This window comes from Haliotis asinina, chromosome 11 (genome assembly GCF_037392515.1).
Source record: "Haliotis asinina isolate JCU_RB_2024 chromosome 11, JCU_Hal_asi_v2, whole genome shotgun sequence".
Classification (NCBI taxonomy): Eukaryota; Metazoa; Mollusca; class Gastropoda; order Lepetellida; family Haliotidae; genus Haliotis; species Haliotis asinina.
In genome coordinates, this window is record NC_090290.1 from 52,347,016 (window position 1) to 52,365,427 (window position 18,412).

The 18,412-nt window shown below is 37.8% G+C and overlaps 1 protein-coding gene across 1 annotated transcript in view; it reads right to left on the minus strand.

The window, feature by feature from the left end:
- Positions 1–97: 97 nt before the first annotated feature.
- The window catches only part of LOC137255526 (plexin domain-containing protein 2-like), a 38,889-nt gene continuing 20,574 nt past the window's right edge, over positions 98–18,412 (minus strand). The window contains exons 13-15 of the mRNA XM_067792958.1: positions 11,438–11,471; positions 9,192–9,316; positions 98–8,053 (exon numbers count right to left, since the gene is read on the minus strand). Coding sequence (XP_067649059.1) covers positions 7,955–8,053; positions 9,192–9,316; positions 11,438–11,471 — 258 coding nt within the window. The 3' untranslated portion in view covers positions 98–7,954. The remainder of the gene's footprint in view (positions 8,054–9,191; positions 9,317–11,437; positions 11,472–18,412) is intronic.

An 18,412-nucleotide genomic window follows, 5' to 3' on the forward strand; every position in this document is an offset into this window, starting at 1 on the left:
TTCTCTGCACCAGCTTTCAGATTGCTGGCTACAATCCAAGCCCTTACAACCAATGTTATGCCACTGGCAACAAAAAAAAAACCAAACAAACTTAGGCTAATAATGATGAATGTTTATTGGAGTTGTAAAAGTTGGAGAGAAGTTGTGTTGGCACACTGTACATACAACTCTAGTACAGGTTAGCATTGTTCATATAGGATCTGGTGACAGGCTGGCATCACCATGGGAGAATTGGTAAGAATTATCTCCCTTTTCAGAGTTATCTTCCCTTGAAAATGTATGCTGCAATCCGACAGCATATGAATTTTTCAAATGTCTTCTGAATATTCATGATAAACACAAATCCCAAATCATATAACTGCGTAAATGATAGAACTCGGACATAATGGGAAGGTAACTCTACAAAGGTAGATAATCGTGTTAGTCTGAAGAGTAAAACACAGTACAAAACATTCACCAGATGGACGGGATACACAATCTTGTCTGTTTATATACATTAAAATAACTCTCCACTAAATAAGTTACGGTATTTGTAACTGAACATGGCGACACTGTACCTGCTTCTCCCAATATTCACCTTGTTTGGAATTGTCAGCACACACGAACGAAGGGTTACAAGTGGTGGGTATTAATGGTAGTGCAAGTGATGCTTTGTTGGTTATACTGACATCAGGCCAGATGATATTTTTTGTTTGGTTACAAAGTGTCTGTAAAATACAAGAAGGTAGCATGAAAAAAGTACAATTGGAAAATCCCATTTAAAAATTTTTTTTTTTTAATTCTCATGACTTAATGTCTTGTCCAAATATTTATTTTAAGCATTACATTTATTTCCAAAGTGACAGTAACTGTGTAACTTTCAGTTCACATATTTCAGAACAAGGGAATATAAAAATACTGTTTCATTAAAAAATTATTCAATTCAATTTTTAGAGTCCGTGGAATTGCAAACCAATTTTTTTCCAAAACAGTCTGGCATGAGAGCTGAAGTAAGCTTCTTTGAACCGAGTGAATAGTTAAAAACAAGCTAATGGAATAGACACAATACTGACAAATAGTTAATTATTGGGCCAAGACTATATACAACAAAATGTCTTGGACAGCCTTTCGTCTGGATCATATCTCCTGTGATCTGCGTGGAAATTCCTGCTATATATCAAGTGGATGTTGTCTCACAACAAATCAGTATTAGGGTGTCAACACTGTGGTTAATTGATCAACTCTACTGGCTAGCGACCAGTTACCCCTCCATACCAGTTATCACCAACACCTAACTGTAGCACTTGAGTCGACAGCTTGACTCGTACTTCGGTAGTACTTTACACATTGACACGTCACAAAAGCGACAGACAATGAGAGTTAAAATCAGGCTGTTTGCACGAACTCAACAAACATGCATCAACGACAACTGGTATGCAGCGATAACTGTTTGCAAGCCAGTAACATCTATTTCAAATTCAATTCCCAGTGACTTGCTCACTGCCACTAATATTGAATAAGCAATAAGTGAAAGGCACAAATCTTTCATCACCACATTCATAGTTTTTTATGCAAAGTTTTCACAAAAGTTTATTTCTAAAAACAATTCAGATAAAATTTATATTTTAAAAGCCAAATGACATGACTGATGAAATGGCAAATGACCAAATACCTCAGGGACAGTAGAATGGCGGCAATCCAAAAAGTGATGTTCAGGTCAACATCCTTGTTTTCAACAAAGTTCAAAGAAGCTTAACGATGGCTGGGTGGACTACTGTGATCAACTCACACGATGATGACACTGTTGACTGGTTCTCTCCCCTTTGATTGCTGGATCTCGAGGGGTAGAACAGGGCCATAGTAAATGCAAACAGACATGGTTAAGATTTGTTCTCTTGTACTGGCTGTGGGGATATATCATACTATCGATAATTGTGATACCTTATCGGACGATAAATATATTGATGCCTTTTCATATCATGATACACATGGTTGACCTTAAGATTGTTATTTTTCACTTGAATTTGATGGTTATGTCAAAATGTATGTTTTTAAAGAAAATAACTAAAGACAGCATATCCTGATGTGTATAAAATCATACTGTATCGTTCCAAGATTTCACAGTAAGTATCATATTGTGAATTTTCCGTATTGTCACACCTCTAATAGTCACTGTTGCTCCACCTGCCTTTAGATAACCATGATGATCAAGATAAGTTGGTGAGATGGCACTGGTTGAAAGGTGGAAACATGTTATTCGCCTTGCAAACAGTTTGGCCTCACCTCTTAATGATCAGTCCCAGATGAGTTCTTTAAACAGTTATGCCTCTAGCTAAACCTGGTTGGGATACCATGAGTTATCCAAGAGCCCCTGATGAGTATATAACAGGTCACCAGTAACAAAACCACAGTGTCACCATTTTGAGTCTGTTTCAGTAGCCAATGCGTGATAAAAAACCTTGGCAACAAAAATCTGCTTGAAAAACACACATATGATCACACGTCAACAATTCAGATCGATACAAAAATAACATCATCTTCAAAGAATTTATACATCCAAGTTAGTCCATTATATACAAACTATTGTCGTCATGTACAAATTTTCAACATAGAGTCACAAAGTCCTTCTTACACAGCTATTCCCAGAGTCTAGCTTCTGAGTTATGCAAGGGCATCCAGACAAGCAGAAACAGATGCAAATGTTTGGTGGGTTGAAAGCTCTTTACTTACAAACAATATATCCGAATAACGAAAAATGATATGAATGATCTGTTACCATGGTTACATTTTCACGATTACCACAGATACTTGGGTTACTCAATCTCAATATAACTGAAATCAAATTGGGTTGGTAACAAGATTTACTGATTATCTGAATGGAACTTTAGATACAAAACTTGTAAAAAGTAAAAAATTAATTCAATTAACTCAAGTAAACTGCGACTAAAATGTCAAATAAAATGAGTTTAAAACTTCACGGGAAGAATGTTAATTGAGAAATTTGAAATATCTATTGCCTGAAACAACAAATGTCAAAGTGCAAATCTCTGGGACGGGTAAAATGTGATTCTTCATTTCACACATTCAAACATTTTGTTACTCAAAGCAAACATTGAGAAAATGACAATTTCAAGAATGTAAAAACTTCAGATATATACAGCCGCAATAAAATAAAGTTTTAGTTGATATGCTGGTAGAGATAGAGATCACAAACTCGTGTCTTTCATGTCCACTTTAACAAACAAAGGGTCATGGGCTTTGTACAAGTAAAAACATTCCACGAAGATGCCCATTTTAATATTAAAATGAGATTAACCACCTGCAAAAGAAGATTCTAAAACAAGTTCCAACTTGACTTTTTTACACTTATGTAACACTAATAAATACATCCATAAAACCTAAACACAATAAATTAAACATAACAGTAAACCTCCATAAATAATAACAATTTTGTTGCTGTTGGCTTGTTAATCTGTACATACTTGAAATATTAACTTACAGCTGTTTCCAGACACAATTATGCTATTTTGTGTGGAACCTACATCATAAAGTTCATAGAGGTCTGTTCATTGAGCAAGTCCTCACAAGGACATACAGACGGACAGACAGACAGACAGACAGCAGCTGTAACATTCGGCCAGTAGAGAGTCACAAGTTTGCTCTACAGTGTTAACAAGCCTTGGATACTGTTAGCCAGGTTACAAGGTAAGGATGTCATCAGCGGGATTATTATTGTTGTTTGCTGTTGATATCTGTTTGTTTGCGCTTTCGCCAGGATGCTCGACTGTTGTGTGTGGCAGCTTGAGGCATATCTTCTAAGACATGGCACTGATGTGTTATAGATCTGAGAAATAACTATCAGAGAAAAACGAATGTACATTATACATAAAAACATGGAGCCATCAATCCTCAATGAATCACTAATGTACACATCTCTTTTGGGGCGTATTGTTAGTGAGAGACACTTCACTTCACAACAGCCTCCCCATGCTATACATTTCTGTATTCCAGAGTGTGGTTGCTCTCTGTCTGTATCATACAGTGGAACAGACCCATCACAACTTATTTATTGCAGGATGTATCACATTATGAACTCTGTTGTTACACCAACATGATCCAGAACTTGGCAGACTCAGCGACATTGATTATGCATAAATACGGAAATAGGATTGATATTGTTTGACAAAAGAGTGTAAATATGGCTGAATTACACATCCCAACCTGCATAATCCAACACACTGCTTTCTGGTTCAGAAACAAAAAAGTGATCAAAATGGCCCTGTTTCATAAATAGTTTAGTGCTAATATCAAAAATTGTCATAACTCCTACATTTCAACATAGAATTCCAAGTCATAGAACTAAGATTGTCGTAACTCCTACAGTTCATCAGAGACTTCCAACAGTCATAGAACTAAGACTGTCGTAACTCCTACAGTTCAACACAGACTTCCAACAGTCATAGAACTAAGACTGTCGTAACTCCTACAGTTCAACACAGAATTCCAACAGTCATAGAACTAAGACTGTCGTAACTCCTACAGTTCAACACAGAATTCCAACAGTCACAGAACTAAGACTGTTGTAACTCCTACAGTTCAACACAGAATTCCAACAGTCATAGAACTAAGACTGTTGTAACTCCTACAGTTCAACACAGACTTCCAACAGTCATAGAACTAAGACTGTCGTAACTCCTACAGTTCAACACAGAATTCCAACAGTCATAGAACTAAGACTGTCGTAACTCCTACAGTTCATCAGAGACTTCCAACAGTCATAGAACTAAGACTGTCGTAACTCCTACAGTTCAACACAGACTTCCAACAGTCATAGAACTAAGACTGTCGTAACTCCTACAGTTCATCAGAAACTTCCAACAGTGATAGTACTAACATTGTTGCAACTATTACAGTTCAATATAACACCTGACAGTCAAGGTGTAAAACTTTCTTCATGAAACAGAGCCTGATCAAACACATCTTGATAAGAAACTCTGATTTGAGTCTACTGTCTGTTCAGCTGTGAGTCAATTACCTGTTCAGGTGTGTGTCAAAAGTTTAGCTACAAGTATCCCTAATGATTCAAACCAACCAAAGTAGATTTTGAGTTTGCAGAATTTTGTACAGACAGCCAATGACTGAGGCACTCATGACAAATCTGATAGTGAGTGAGTGAGTGAGTGAGTGAGTAAGAGTGAGTGAGTGAGTAGCTACACAGTGGAAACAAATACAGTATTCACTGAGATGAGATTCATACATCTGACAAATATAACAGACCTACTGAATATTATATTATAACACCCTTTCTGTTATCGTAATAAGCCTTTTGTTAGGTTTAATATGACATCATTTCCCTTAAATGCACAAAGACACCCCATTAGGAGTATCACAACACCCTATTGGGTGTATCACAAAACCCTCCCAAAATGTACAAAGACATACCTTGTGAATTGTACTACCTGTGACACTTTGCAAAGTATCACGACACCTTGTTCAGTGTATCACAACACCCAAAACCCTTTTCATATAAGACAACACCTTTGTTGGATGTACAAAAACACCCAATCTGTTAAGGACAAAAAGCAAAATAGGAATGTGGTAGAATTGCAAAAAAACACAAAATCTCATCAACAGTGTCAATAATACCGAAATGTAAACAAACTCTCGTCTTCCTCATAAGTTCAACACAAAATCTCACATGGAGAAGTGAAATCTCTTGTGGTAGGAAGTGCAGTAAAGAGGTGGTATATAAAAATGTATGTCTCATTCCTGAAGCAATTGTCATAAACATTATCAATAACAAGTACTTGTCTTATATACACCAACTATGCTATATGCATCCATAATGGGTTAACATTGGCCTCCTGTAGTCAAGCACTACTCATCAGCTTGCCAGTGAGTGAGTGAATGAGTTGGGTGTGCACACATTGTATTCCTGGCTCCTTGGGTCTACAAGCACCTTTCCTACTGCACCACTGCATGTCTTTCGAAAAAACAAAACACAATGCAATATGTTTTTACTCGAAGTGTGGAGAAAGTGAAAGAAAAGAAATTTTGTTTTCATTGCTTTTTAAAAGGATATTATTGCTGTTCTGTTTGTAAAAAGTGCAAAAGGAGTGATATATGTCATGTGTCATGTATGCAAATAAAAAATAGTCAGATCTGCCATGGATACACCATTCCTTGCAAGATAAACGCAAACAAGGTATGATCAACAATCTTATAACGTCTACAAAATCATGATGCACAAATACATAAAAGTTGATATGTTCATAGTAAGTCACAGTTTCAAATTGAAGGTAAAGCAAGATCATCAGGCTGACTAAATAGAAAAATAATGTGTCATTATGGCATGAACATTTACTCAGGTACTGTATTACCAGCAGATATATCCTACATAAAACAAGTTAAGGTATATCCCATTCTTTCATACTTCTACAGTCTACCTGTTCCCTGGTGACAGAGGATGTATACTACTATGAAAGAATCAGGCGTTTGTAACTTCTTTTGAGTAGAATATATCTGCGAGAAAGGTCAAGCTCCACAGGGACCAGATTTCAAGGTAAGAGTTAAAAAATATCTTGTAATGCATCAATTCTCAAAAATCAACCAAAAACAAACTGCGGCTTACAAACATAATAAATTTTGAATAAATTGATATGTTCTAAAGCCATAAATTGGGTAACTGCTGCAAAAATTAAGAAAAGAATTAATTCAGGAGCCTATCCCAATAACTGTTTGCAAAACATATGATTCACATGAAATTTGGAAAGCCTAAATATATTCAGATTATTAAGAAAAGTATCATATTTACTGAATGCTAAATCACTGCTATATACACATTCTACTGAAAGCAATTCATGTCTTGAACCAAATGTCCACATAGTTAAATGATCTATGTTACTCCAGCTCCTTCATTGTTGATAATATCACAGATTTTTACCTCATCTTGGAAAAACACATATTCATATATACAATAATCTGCACCCATGTGTTGAGGATATAATACAAATCCTAGTACGTACATCACCAGCAGAGATTTCCTCCAATGTCCTGTGTAACGGCTTACTCCAAAGAGAACAATGTGTAATACAATAATTAGGTACACATGCACCATAGCTGTGGAGAGCTGTCGACATATTTGTTTGAACTAAAAATCCTCATATGTTGGAGAGTAACTTATGCTCATTTCTCGATTTATTTAATTTGCAAATCAAGTGCAAATTTTCTCAACTATGACCATCAACATCATGTCAATGTTCACCTGTTCATCAGTTTACCGATCTATGTTTTTATGCATATTTTGCCGATGATTACAAGCCCAAGTAAAATTTCCAGCTGCATGTTCTTGGCAATGTTGATAAATCCCGGGAGCATTAACGTGTCTTCAAATTTCCCAAACTGATGAAAGTGACAACATCATCAAAGGGTCATCATGTCTCAATTGTTCTCTGCTGGCTTTGTATGAAACATCTGCCTGAGTGTTCACCATTCATTGATCAGCCAGAAAATACTGATTCGTCCCTCCCACCCTCTGGAAGGTAACACTTAACATGAACGTAAGGTGCAATCACAGTGCTGCATAAAACACAGACCAATACTACATGTGTCAGTATCTCACGGTCAAAAGTCCTGTGAAACCTGCTACCAGCCCCCTAATATGGTCTCTGTTTAAATTTCCATGGATATTTGCACACTGTAGTTGCAAAGTCTGAATATTAGAGTTCTGACCTAACATGAAAATTGTCTTACACAAGAGTAGGATCAAATGGTCTCTCTATTACATTATTATATTATTAGAGTACTGTCTATTACATGCATATCATTATTCAGAGCCCAATACTGAAAATATTACTTAATATTACACGTCTTACATTCATACCGTTTACTTTAAGCAACCCTCTAAACTACATTGTGGCCTTTATGACGGTGCAAAATAGAACATTGTCTTCTTGAGCTATCTCCTCTTGTTGTCTCATGCCTCGGACTCCACTTGATACTTTGTGCCAGTTGGGGTGCTGGACTTCCAGAACTTGATGTTGGCAATCTTCTCCTTCATCTGGCTGGGTCGATGCTGTGAAAAAAAACAACCCAAAACACTAATAGTCAGTGACTGACCAAGATGGTTCATAAGCCAGAATAGTGACAGAGCAAGATGGTTCATAAGCCAGAACAGTGACAGGCCAGGATGGTTCATAAGCCAGAACAGTGACAGACAAAAATGGTTCATAAGCCAGAACAGTGACAGACCAAGATGGTTCATAAGCCAGAACAATGACAGTAAGTAACTGACCAGGATGGTTCATAAGCCAGAACAGTGACAGACCAAGATGGTTCATAAGCCAGAACAGTGACAGACCAAGATGGTTCATAAGCCAGAACAATGACAGTAAGTGACAGACCAGGATGGTTTATAAGCCAGAACAGTGATAGACCAAGATGGTTCATAAGCCAGAACAATGACAGTAAGTAACTGACCAGGATGGTTCATAAGCCAGAACAATGACAGTAAGTGACAGGTCAAGATGGTTCATAAGCCAGAACAGTGACTGACCAGGATGGTTCATAAGCCAGAACAGTGACAGACCAAGATGGTTCATAAGCCAGAACAATGACAGTAAGTGAAGGACCAGGATGGTTCATAAGCCAAAACAGTGACAGAACAAGATGGGTCATAAGCCAGAACAGTGACAGACCAAGATGGTTCATGAGCCAGAACAGTGACAGTAAGTGACAGGCCAAGACAGTTCATAAGCCAGAACGATGACAGTAAGTGACAGATCAAGATGGTTCATAAGCCATAAAGGTGAGACCCTAGATGGTTCGTAAACCAGAAGGGGGGCAGTCAGTGACAGCCCTAGATGGTTCATGAGCCACAACAGTGACAGACCAAGATGGTTCATAAGCTGTGACAGTCAGTAACAGCCCTACATGGTTCATAAGCCAGGAAAGTTACAGTGACAGCCCTACATGGTTCATAAGCTGGAACTGTGACAGTCCGTGACAGTCCATGACAGCCCTAAATGGTTCGTGAGCCAGAACAGTGACTCAAGGTACAAGAATCAGTATCGCAAAACTGCATGCAGAAGTTGAATAACTACTACCATGACTATGCCAACTTTCTTATACTTTATGTCAACACAACGCTCATACCAGTGCTCCCACTCTAATGATTCACACCTCCAACTTATTCTGTGACAGCACAAACTCACCTCCATAAGCCACATGCCTGACGCTGAAGTAGGATGTGTGTAAGCGTAGAACACCCACACTCCGACACCCACAATGACCACCAACAGGAGGACCACGATGGCCACAACTGCTCCAACAGGAAATTCTGAAACAAACAACAAATCATCTTCACCCTTCCATAACTGACTGACATCAGATTTCCTTACAGTTGGGCTGCTTGGCTCTGTACATTGCTTCAACCACTAGCTCACAAGGTAAAGGTCAACTTGTGAATGATATTCTTCAAAGTAGAAAACTGACCATCAGTCTAGTTAGCCAATACATATCCTACTATCAATCATCAATAGAAACTACACTGGAACAAGAATCCAACAAAACTTCTCATCTGTCCCACCCAAAGGTTTAAGTGTTCGGCCATTCATATACCCTGTATTAGGGTTTCCCAAACCTGGATTTATAAACAAGGGAAGGTAATTCTAACATGCAGTCCCAAAAGTAACCACGCAACCTGCACATGGTCACCTCTGCAGATGCACCTTCCTGGTTTGTTGACTGAGTCAGTCACGCGTCTGTGAAAGGGGTTTTCTGATAACAGAAACCAAACTATGAAGATAGTTTATATCATGCAATTGCACTGTCTCAAAAGAGAAAACACAAATCAGTGTCATCATGTCTTTTTGGGCCAAACCAACAGAACAGGGACACAATATTGTCTTGTCAGCCAAAAGAACCTGCCTGACGCAAGTCAACACAGGCACTCTTCATTTCTCTAGTTCAATCATTCATGAGAACAGGAGATTTGGCATTGGAAGATTGCTTTCCTGACAGAAACATGCAAGCATGATTTGTTTTCATTTGGCATTTGAAGCTGTACTTAGCAGTATTTCTGCTATATGACAGAGGTCTGTAATAATCAAGGCATGACCAGAGCTCCAGATAAGGTTCTGCTCCAGTGGGTACTCCATCACTGTAATATCTGGGAGTGAGTGTTATCAACGTTGAGTGGTTATTTCATTTCTTGTTACCCACTACTTTCAAATATGTGTGTATTTCAGTGATTTTACTGACCTACATATATGTCACTGAGTAAGTTTACAAACAGGCAGGTACAGCTTATGTCATACCTAATCAAAACCAACTTGCATATGCTTCCCCATCACATGTTTAGACAGACATGTGTAAGATAGCCAGTTACTAAAACATTTGTTCTAAGCTACATTTGGCAAAATATTCCATGCTGTTCAAAGGTGCTGTTTACACATGAACTGATGTATTGCAAAAAAGGTTCGTAACACTGACAGGATAATTGTCATATTTTAGAAAGGATGAGTTCAGTATGTGTTCAATGAGTTTCAGTGGTGAATTCTGAACAAAACTTTACACAAAAATGCAGCAGTTCACATGCACGATGTTTGCACATGCTTTTCAGCACAATCTCATGTAAGTCATCGGCATAGGGTTGCAAGTTGGTTCCCCTAAGTTAGTGGAGAAATCAATCTTTGATGTAACCATATAACATATACACACACACGTGACATATAGTGAGTGTTTTAAGTAAGTCTAAGCTTTTGCTGGGATGTATATTACATGATTTCATACAAATATCCCTAATCCTATACTAACAGTTCAACAATATGTTGATAGCAATCAATATCTTGATATGCAAGCAAGCAATTTTTATAGATATATTCTGTAAACATATGTTTCAAACTTTTGGCGTACTTAACATTTCAAATGCATAATGGGTACACAACAATTATTCTTTCAGTGATTAACTTGAAATTTTCTCTGCATATTCTACCCAGATGCGCAGTGTATAGGCCCCTGCCTGATGACAAAATCCAGTGAGTGGGATACAATAACAAGCATCAACCATGTCAGCAGGCATCTGATCCCAAGAGTAAATTTGAGTGAGTGACTGAGTTTTACACCAGCTGAGTTGAGTTACGTTTTACTCAGCAATATTCCAGCTATATGGCGGTGGTCTGTAAATAATCGAGTCTGGATCAGACAATCCAGTGTTCAACAACATGAGCATCAATCTGCAAACTTGATATGTGTCAAGCAAGTCAGCGAGTCTGACCACCCGATCCTCTTACAACAAGCATAGTCACCTTTTATGGCAAGCATGGGTTGCTGAAGATCTATTCTACCCCGGACCTTCAAGGGTCTGATTCAATATGACAAGCAGTGGACTGTTAGAACAATCATGGACTGGAGATCACAGGCTGCAGCTCCGAGAAAGCGAAACACAAAGGACACTTACTGTCATTCACCTTGCACAGTCCTTCAGTGTTATTCTGTGGAGAAAAACCAAAACCATTCAGGCTTAAAAACATCACCTTATGTTACCAACATGCCAAGTAACTAATCATCCAAGGTTATAAAACTGATCAGTTACTGAACAAGTTTTTCATTTTCAAATTGGTGCTGTGATTACTAGTATGACAGACTGCATTTACATGTGGTTCATCTCTCATGTCCAAACTATACAAGACAAATCTCATTAATATCTGATCATTTACTGGAATCTGACACCTATCTGTGTGAACATCTGACAACAACACCATGAGACCATGTGACTTTTGAATTAGTCAGCATCAATGCTTCTTTAGCCAAGGTTGGAAGGAGTGAAACATTCACATCTTTACACTTGATGTCTGCATTCTGGCAACAAACTTTGATTTGTATGCAATATTCCAGCTTTACAACAACAGTGGCAACCGAGTTGGCGAGGTGGAGCATCTACTCGTTTCTTGGGACAAGCACAAGTTGCTGGTCACCAATCCTAGCCTTGATCTTCACAATAGAGAGTTAAATCTCAAACTAATGAAGCCAATACATTCTAACTTGGACCTTCACCGGTTGACAACAAACATCAGTACAGATATCTACACTAGGTGTTGTCAGACCTTCATCCAGATAGGTGTGTTGTGATACTTAAAAGATGCAATTGTTAGGATAATAAGCAATAGTAGTGGTACAGTTAAACATGTGAGCCATTAATAAAACATCGAAATCATAATCTTATGTATGACAATACATTAATTGTCAAAACAGATTAATTACTAGACGCTAATGTCAAGTGTGCTGAAAGTATATCAAAGTTAAGGGAGTATATAAACAGAAGCAGAGATTCTCAGTCTCAGATGGCTTTCAGTAAAATAATCTCTTTGAATATACAAAGCAATTTACAAGCAATATAAACATAAACAGAAATATGCTAACATAAAGAGAACAAAAAGAAATAATTCCCACCACAAATGATTATTCTGTCAGACAAAATGAAATATGGAAAACACCATTCCTCTTGCTTCAGTAAAATATAAATTTGGTCTTCAAATAACACACTTCATCTTCAGAAGTTATACAGCAGCAGTGAAACAATTTCTAGGAATACACACAATCAGTGTGCGAAATATTCTCAAGATTATCAGGGTTAGCTAACCTCCTAAGTTATTAAACAGTCTGAAACTTCTTGTCTTGAAACTTGAAAATGCAAGAGTTTATTTCTGGTCCAAACAATGTTTGACAATCGACAGTCAAACTTCATAAAAACAACTTGACCAAATCAAAACAGGTCTTGTATACACAATGTTACACCCACAACAGGCACTAGGACAAGATGAGAAAAGAAAGCCCTAATCCTGTTATTGATTCAATACCAATATAAAAACAATATTTTTATTTTTGATGGATCAAATGGGAGGAAATATTTCTTTTATCAACTTTGAGGTGTAAATGAAAAATTCATGTTCAAATTTCTGTAATAAGTAGTGTCAGGGACATTTCGGAACCTTCAGCCGCCTGACCAGTTTGCTAGCCACATGCTGGAGGGCAAGCAGCAATTTCACACACTGCATGCCACCAGTCTAAGACTGCAAACTAAACATTCAGAAAGTGACAATGCAGACCTACTGACAAGCATGTACAATCAAATGTCCTCTGTACTGGAAGAGGTTGTCATCCAGTACATTGCTTAACTGCTTGGAATATTTAGTCTAAACGATAAATGTTGTAGAGAAAGACAGGCAGAGAACAGGGTAAGCTGACTACAAGAGACGCCGGATATGGACATGTGTTGTCTTCAAAGGTTTGTCCGATTTCACAAATGTATTTTTTCAAAATATGTACACAAAAGAAACTTGATTAGAGAGCTTCAAGGCAACACACTATGTGACTTATTTAGACAAACAAGTTTTTCACTTAAAACAGAAAAAAATGGACACAAAATATTTTAGTTTTTTTGATATTTGAATATCAACTGTGTACTCAGCATTTACTCTCTTTAAAAATCCACAACAAAATTCATGTAGACTGTACCTCAATTTTGATTGGTTTCATACATCTTGGTATGTCAGTGTTTAAAACATAATGATTGAGTTTAGTTTTATGCCTCACTCAGCAATATTTCAGCTATATCGTGTCAGTCTGTAAATAATTGGGTCTGGACCAGCCAATTCACTGATCAATAGCATGAGCATTGATTGCAGTTGGGGTGACATGTATCAACCAAGTCAGCTACCTTGACCAGCCGACTATTAGTCGCCTCTAGGTTTGGACCAGAACATTGTTCATAACACTAGAACACTGTTTCACTAAATGGATATCTGGTCACAGAAAGACGGCCGTCAATGCCATCGACACCTTCCGAGGCCATGACACCTGGACTTGACGACTACGATACCTCACTCTCAGGCAGTCACACAAACTATGAACAGAATGGTGCTAAAAGAAAAAAGTACCATGTGTGGGATTTGAACCCATGATTATTGGCGTATGGGATGCATCACCAGCTGATTGTGCACCTGGGCCTCTGGGCCACCACAGACAAAGGTCTGGCTTCAGTCATACTGATTCTTGCACTGGACATAAGCTTGACTGGGTTAAGTCATGTGTGAACTGATCCAAGGAGAGGGGAAAGATCAATTCCATGTCACATTACAATGAACTGTATCTCAGTGACGAGCTCAAAGGAAAATACCCAGGATAACTTGGTGTCCGGTATAGCTTATGTCCCTATACACTGATCCAAAAAGACATTTCTTCAGGCTGTCTGTGTCGAAAGAAGGACATCACATCATATGAAAACACTAAAGCTACTCTAGCATGACGTCAAATGAAAAGTGTGGGAATCCCCTAAATTATTTTGAGAGGTACACATGTAAATGAAAGAAGACAAGTGAAAGCAATCTGCTGAAAACAACAAACAGGCAGAAATAGCTACACCCATGTGCTGCAACAACGACAACAACAACTCAAAATATCAGGACACAAAGAAGTGAAGAGGAACAATTGGAGATTGAGGTAAGCGCAGTATGGCAAACAATTATATGTCCTTTTCATTCACTCCTTAGGTCCAAAGTGAATAAATATGGAACCTTTTCAGGACAACAGACTTGCCAAATAAAAATGATTTTTCTCTTTGGGCAGCTTTGACAGTAGAAACCTCTTGTTCGAAGGATGAAGGGTCATTGGTCTGACAAAGAGCTGTAATAGTCTCTAAAAACTTTGAAATTTGACTAATTATACAAATTACTTTGCATTCATTCATCAACATTTGAGATGATGATGCCACACACGGTTGTGTTTTATGCAATGTCTAAACTGTTGTGAAGGAGTACAGCAGGCCAGAAAGATGCCACAATAAAGCCATCTACACATACATGTTTACACAGCAACAGATATTTCAAAGAGAAACAGTATATGCAGTAGTGCATCAAACAAGGGGACAGATATTTATGACAACTAATCAAAGCCATGCATTATCAACTAAGTAATGTATAACAAGCCATATCTAATGCACAGTCCCTTAGAGCCTAGTTCTTATCCTCTATTTCCTATTCTTTCAATTGGACAAATATTTACTTCGGAGTAATAATAAATTCAGCTGCATATTTGTAAGAACCTGGTTTTAGTCTTGATCAATGTGTTCAGCTAACAATGTAGGAATGTAACCTTATTCTGTCTGTCTGTCTGTCTGTCCACCTTGTTTTAACAGTCAGTGTGTGTGTTTGAAACAGTCAACTGAGGCAGATTTCACATGTACGACACTAAGAGAAACAAAGTCATTTACGTCACACACGAAACCCTCCAAGATATTTGATGCTGATCCTGTGATGCCAGACTGTCTGGAAGCTGTGTCGCCATCAACAACATGATAGCGGGCATTCTTGTCACCGATCTTTGTTCTTGGTGTTGTAAGTACAAGTGAGTGTAAGACTCTGATGTTGGTCGATTTCCCTTTCTCAGTGCTTTCATGCAAGGTGGATATTATTTTTGTGGAAACTGTCGTTAACACCAACGGTCGGTCATTTTGTGAAATTTTATCATATGAAGCAGCAGTATTAGTAGTTGTCATATCAGCAGTATTTCCCAAAGCAGAAGCAGTGGCAGCTCTTGAAACAAAACCACTAGCAGTTTTCCCATCCATGTTAGTAGTTATCTGTGTAGCAGTATTTTTCACAGGGTTAGTTGATGGTGAGTTGTCTAGGATATTGTTACTAGCAGGACTAGTTGTAATGCAACCAGTATCAATCTCAGTCTGCATGCTTGATCCGCTCACCCCACCACAATCCGAACTTCTGTCACTAATAATGGTTGATGATGAAGTAGATGAAGGGACAGTAGTAGCAGTGGTAGTAGTGGTAGTGGTTGTTGGAGCAGGAGTTGTAGAAGTTGTTGTAGGAGTAGTAGTTGTTGTAGGAGTAGTTGTTGTTGTTGTAGTAGTTGTAGTGGGAGATGCAGTTGTTGTTGTAGTAGTTGCATCACACTGGGCTGTACTATTAAATGCCTACAATCAAGTTACATTTCCTTGTTAAAGCACCATTATTTACGTTCATGTTTTATTCTATAGACCTGATTTTTAACGTATTTATGAACTATTTGTGGATCACTCATGACGGACATCACAGTTGACATCATTAGTCACTGCACAGGGTTGCCTAAAAACTAAAAGCACATGGCAAAAATAACAGACAGAAACGTTTTTCTGTGTTGGAACATACAGGGGAAGAACATGATGAAGTTCATTCTTCAAATTCTTGAGTAAAACACCCAAGTGGGTTAAAATATTGAGAAATGACACAGCTATAGATCTATGTTGGTAAGCACCAACACAATCACTGTCCTGCATGTTTCATGCCACATTCACCAATACATGTTTTCCCGCTTTTTCACAGATGCTGATGATGACACATGGACAGAGCTGACTACTGAATGGAAGTTTACTGAACTCCTCCTCGGACTTGTGGCAAGAGTTGTAGATAGTTCTTGAAGTCTTACTCAAACCATCAAATCTATCCATTTTAGCACTAAGTATCAATACAATCATTGTGTATACAGTGGAATCATTATTGGTCATCAAGAAAGGATCCATGTTATCTGGGTGGAAAAAACGCTATTGTTAATTAGTGAGACTACAGTTAAAAGAGAGGGTGTCACTACAACCTGTCACTGAGGTACAGCAATTGTGTATAGAGTGTATGGTTAAGTAAGGTGACAGGTGAGAGAGTGAGGTAGGTTCAACACTTTTCTGAACAGCAGAGATACCAACCCTATTTAAGACCAGTTAGTATTTTGGCCAAACACTGAGGCAAAAATTGGCACTTCTGACTAAGATGGGTATTAACTTTTTAAAAGAATTTCCAGTTTTAAGATAAGAGTCATCAGAAGATGACATATCCCCCAGGCTCCCACATATTTGAAAGGACAAATCATCTTACAGTAACTTGATGTTTTCTTAGATTAAGTTTGAATCGTTTCCATGGAAGTCATGAAAAACATAAATGCCATATATCTGTAAACAGCAAAAGGCACCACTTCAAGATCTGTCTCATATATCTGCCAAGATCTGCTGAAAGATACAAAATGGTTTTCAAGTTGTGCTCTATAAACGAAGCCTATCCCTCCATTTTGAGAGTCAGAATCGTTTCTACGGAAACTAGAAAATTGATAGATCACAAAAACCTGAAAATAGCAAAAGGCACCACGTTGGGGTCTGCCACGTATATCTACCAAGTTTTGCTCAGAGATACTAGGAACTTTTTGAGATGTGCTCCAGAAACGAAACACACCTCTCACTTTTGAGACAAAGTCTGACTTGTTTCCATGGAAAAAGAGAAACTAAGAAATAAAACAAGAGTTATCAGAAGATGACATATCCCCCGACCCCCACATGTTTGAAAGGACAAATAATCTGAGAGTTACTCATTGTTTTTTTCCACTAAGTTTGAATTGTTTCCATGGAATTCATGAAAATTATAAATGTCATGTATCTATAACCAACAAAGTCACAATGTCATATATCTGCCAAGATCTGTTGACAGATATGAAATGGATTTTGAGTTGTGCTCTGGAAACGAAGCCCATCCCTCCATTTTGAGACTAATTCTAAAATGTTTCCATGGAAACCAAGAAAATAATACATCACAAAAACCTTTAAAAACCAAAAGGCACCACTTTGGGGTCTGCCATACATATCTAGAAAGCTTTACTAACAGATATTTAGAAGTTTTTGAGTTCTGCACTGGAAATGAAACACACCTCTCACTTTTCAGACAAAGTCCAAAACATTTCCATGGAAACCAAGAAAATAATAAATCGCAAGAACTTGTACATAACAAAAGGCACCACTATAGGTTCTGATTGATATATTTACCAAGTTTTGCAGAAAAACATTGAATGGTTTTCGAGTTCTGCTCCGGAAACGAAGCCCACCCCTCCATTTTGAGACTAAGTCTGAAACGTTTCCATGGAAACCAAGAAAATAATGAATCACAAAAACCTGTAGAGAGCAAAAGGCACCACTTTGAGGTCTGCAACACATATCTGACAAGTTTTACAGACAGATATTAAGATGTTTTTGAGTTCTGCTAAGGAAACGAAACACACCTCTCACTTTTCAGACTATGTCTGAAACATTTCCATGGAAACCAAGAAAATAATAAATCACAAAAACCTGTAAATACCAAAAGGCACCACTATAGGTTTAGACTGATATATCTACCAAGTTTTGCAGAAAAATATTGAACGGTTTTTGAATTCTGCTCTGGAAACGAAGCCCACCCCAACTAACACCAAAATGTTCCATGGAAAAACAAAAAAAATATAAATGCCAAAAATCTGTAAATAGCAAAAGGCACAACCATAGGCTGAGGTTACTATATCTATCAAGTTTGGTCTAAAAATATTGAACGGTTTCTGAGTTATGCTCCAGAAACAAAATGATTATGGACGGACA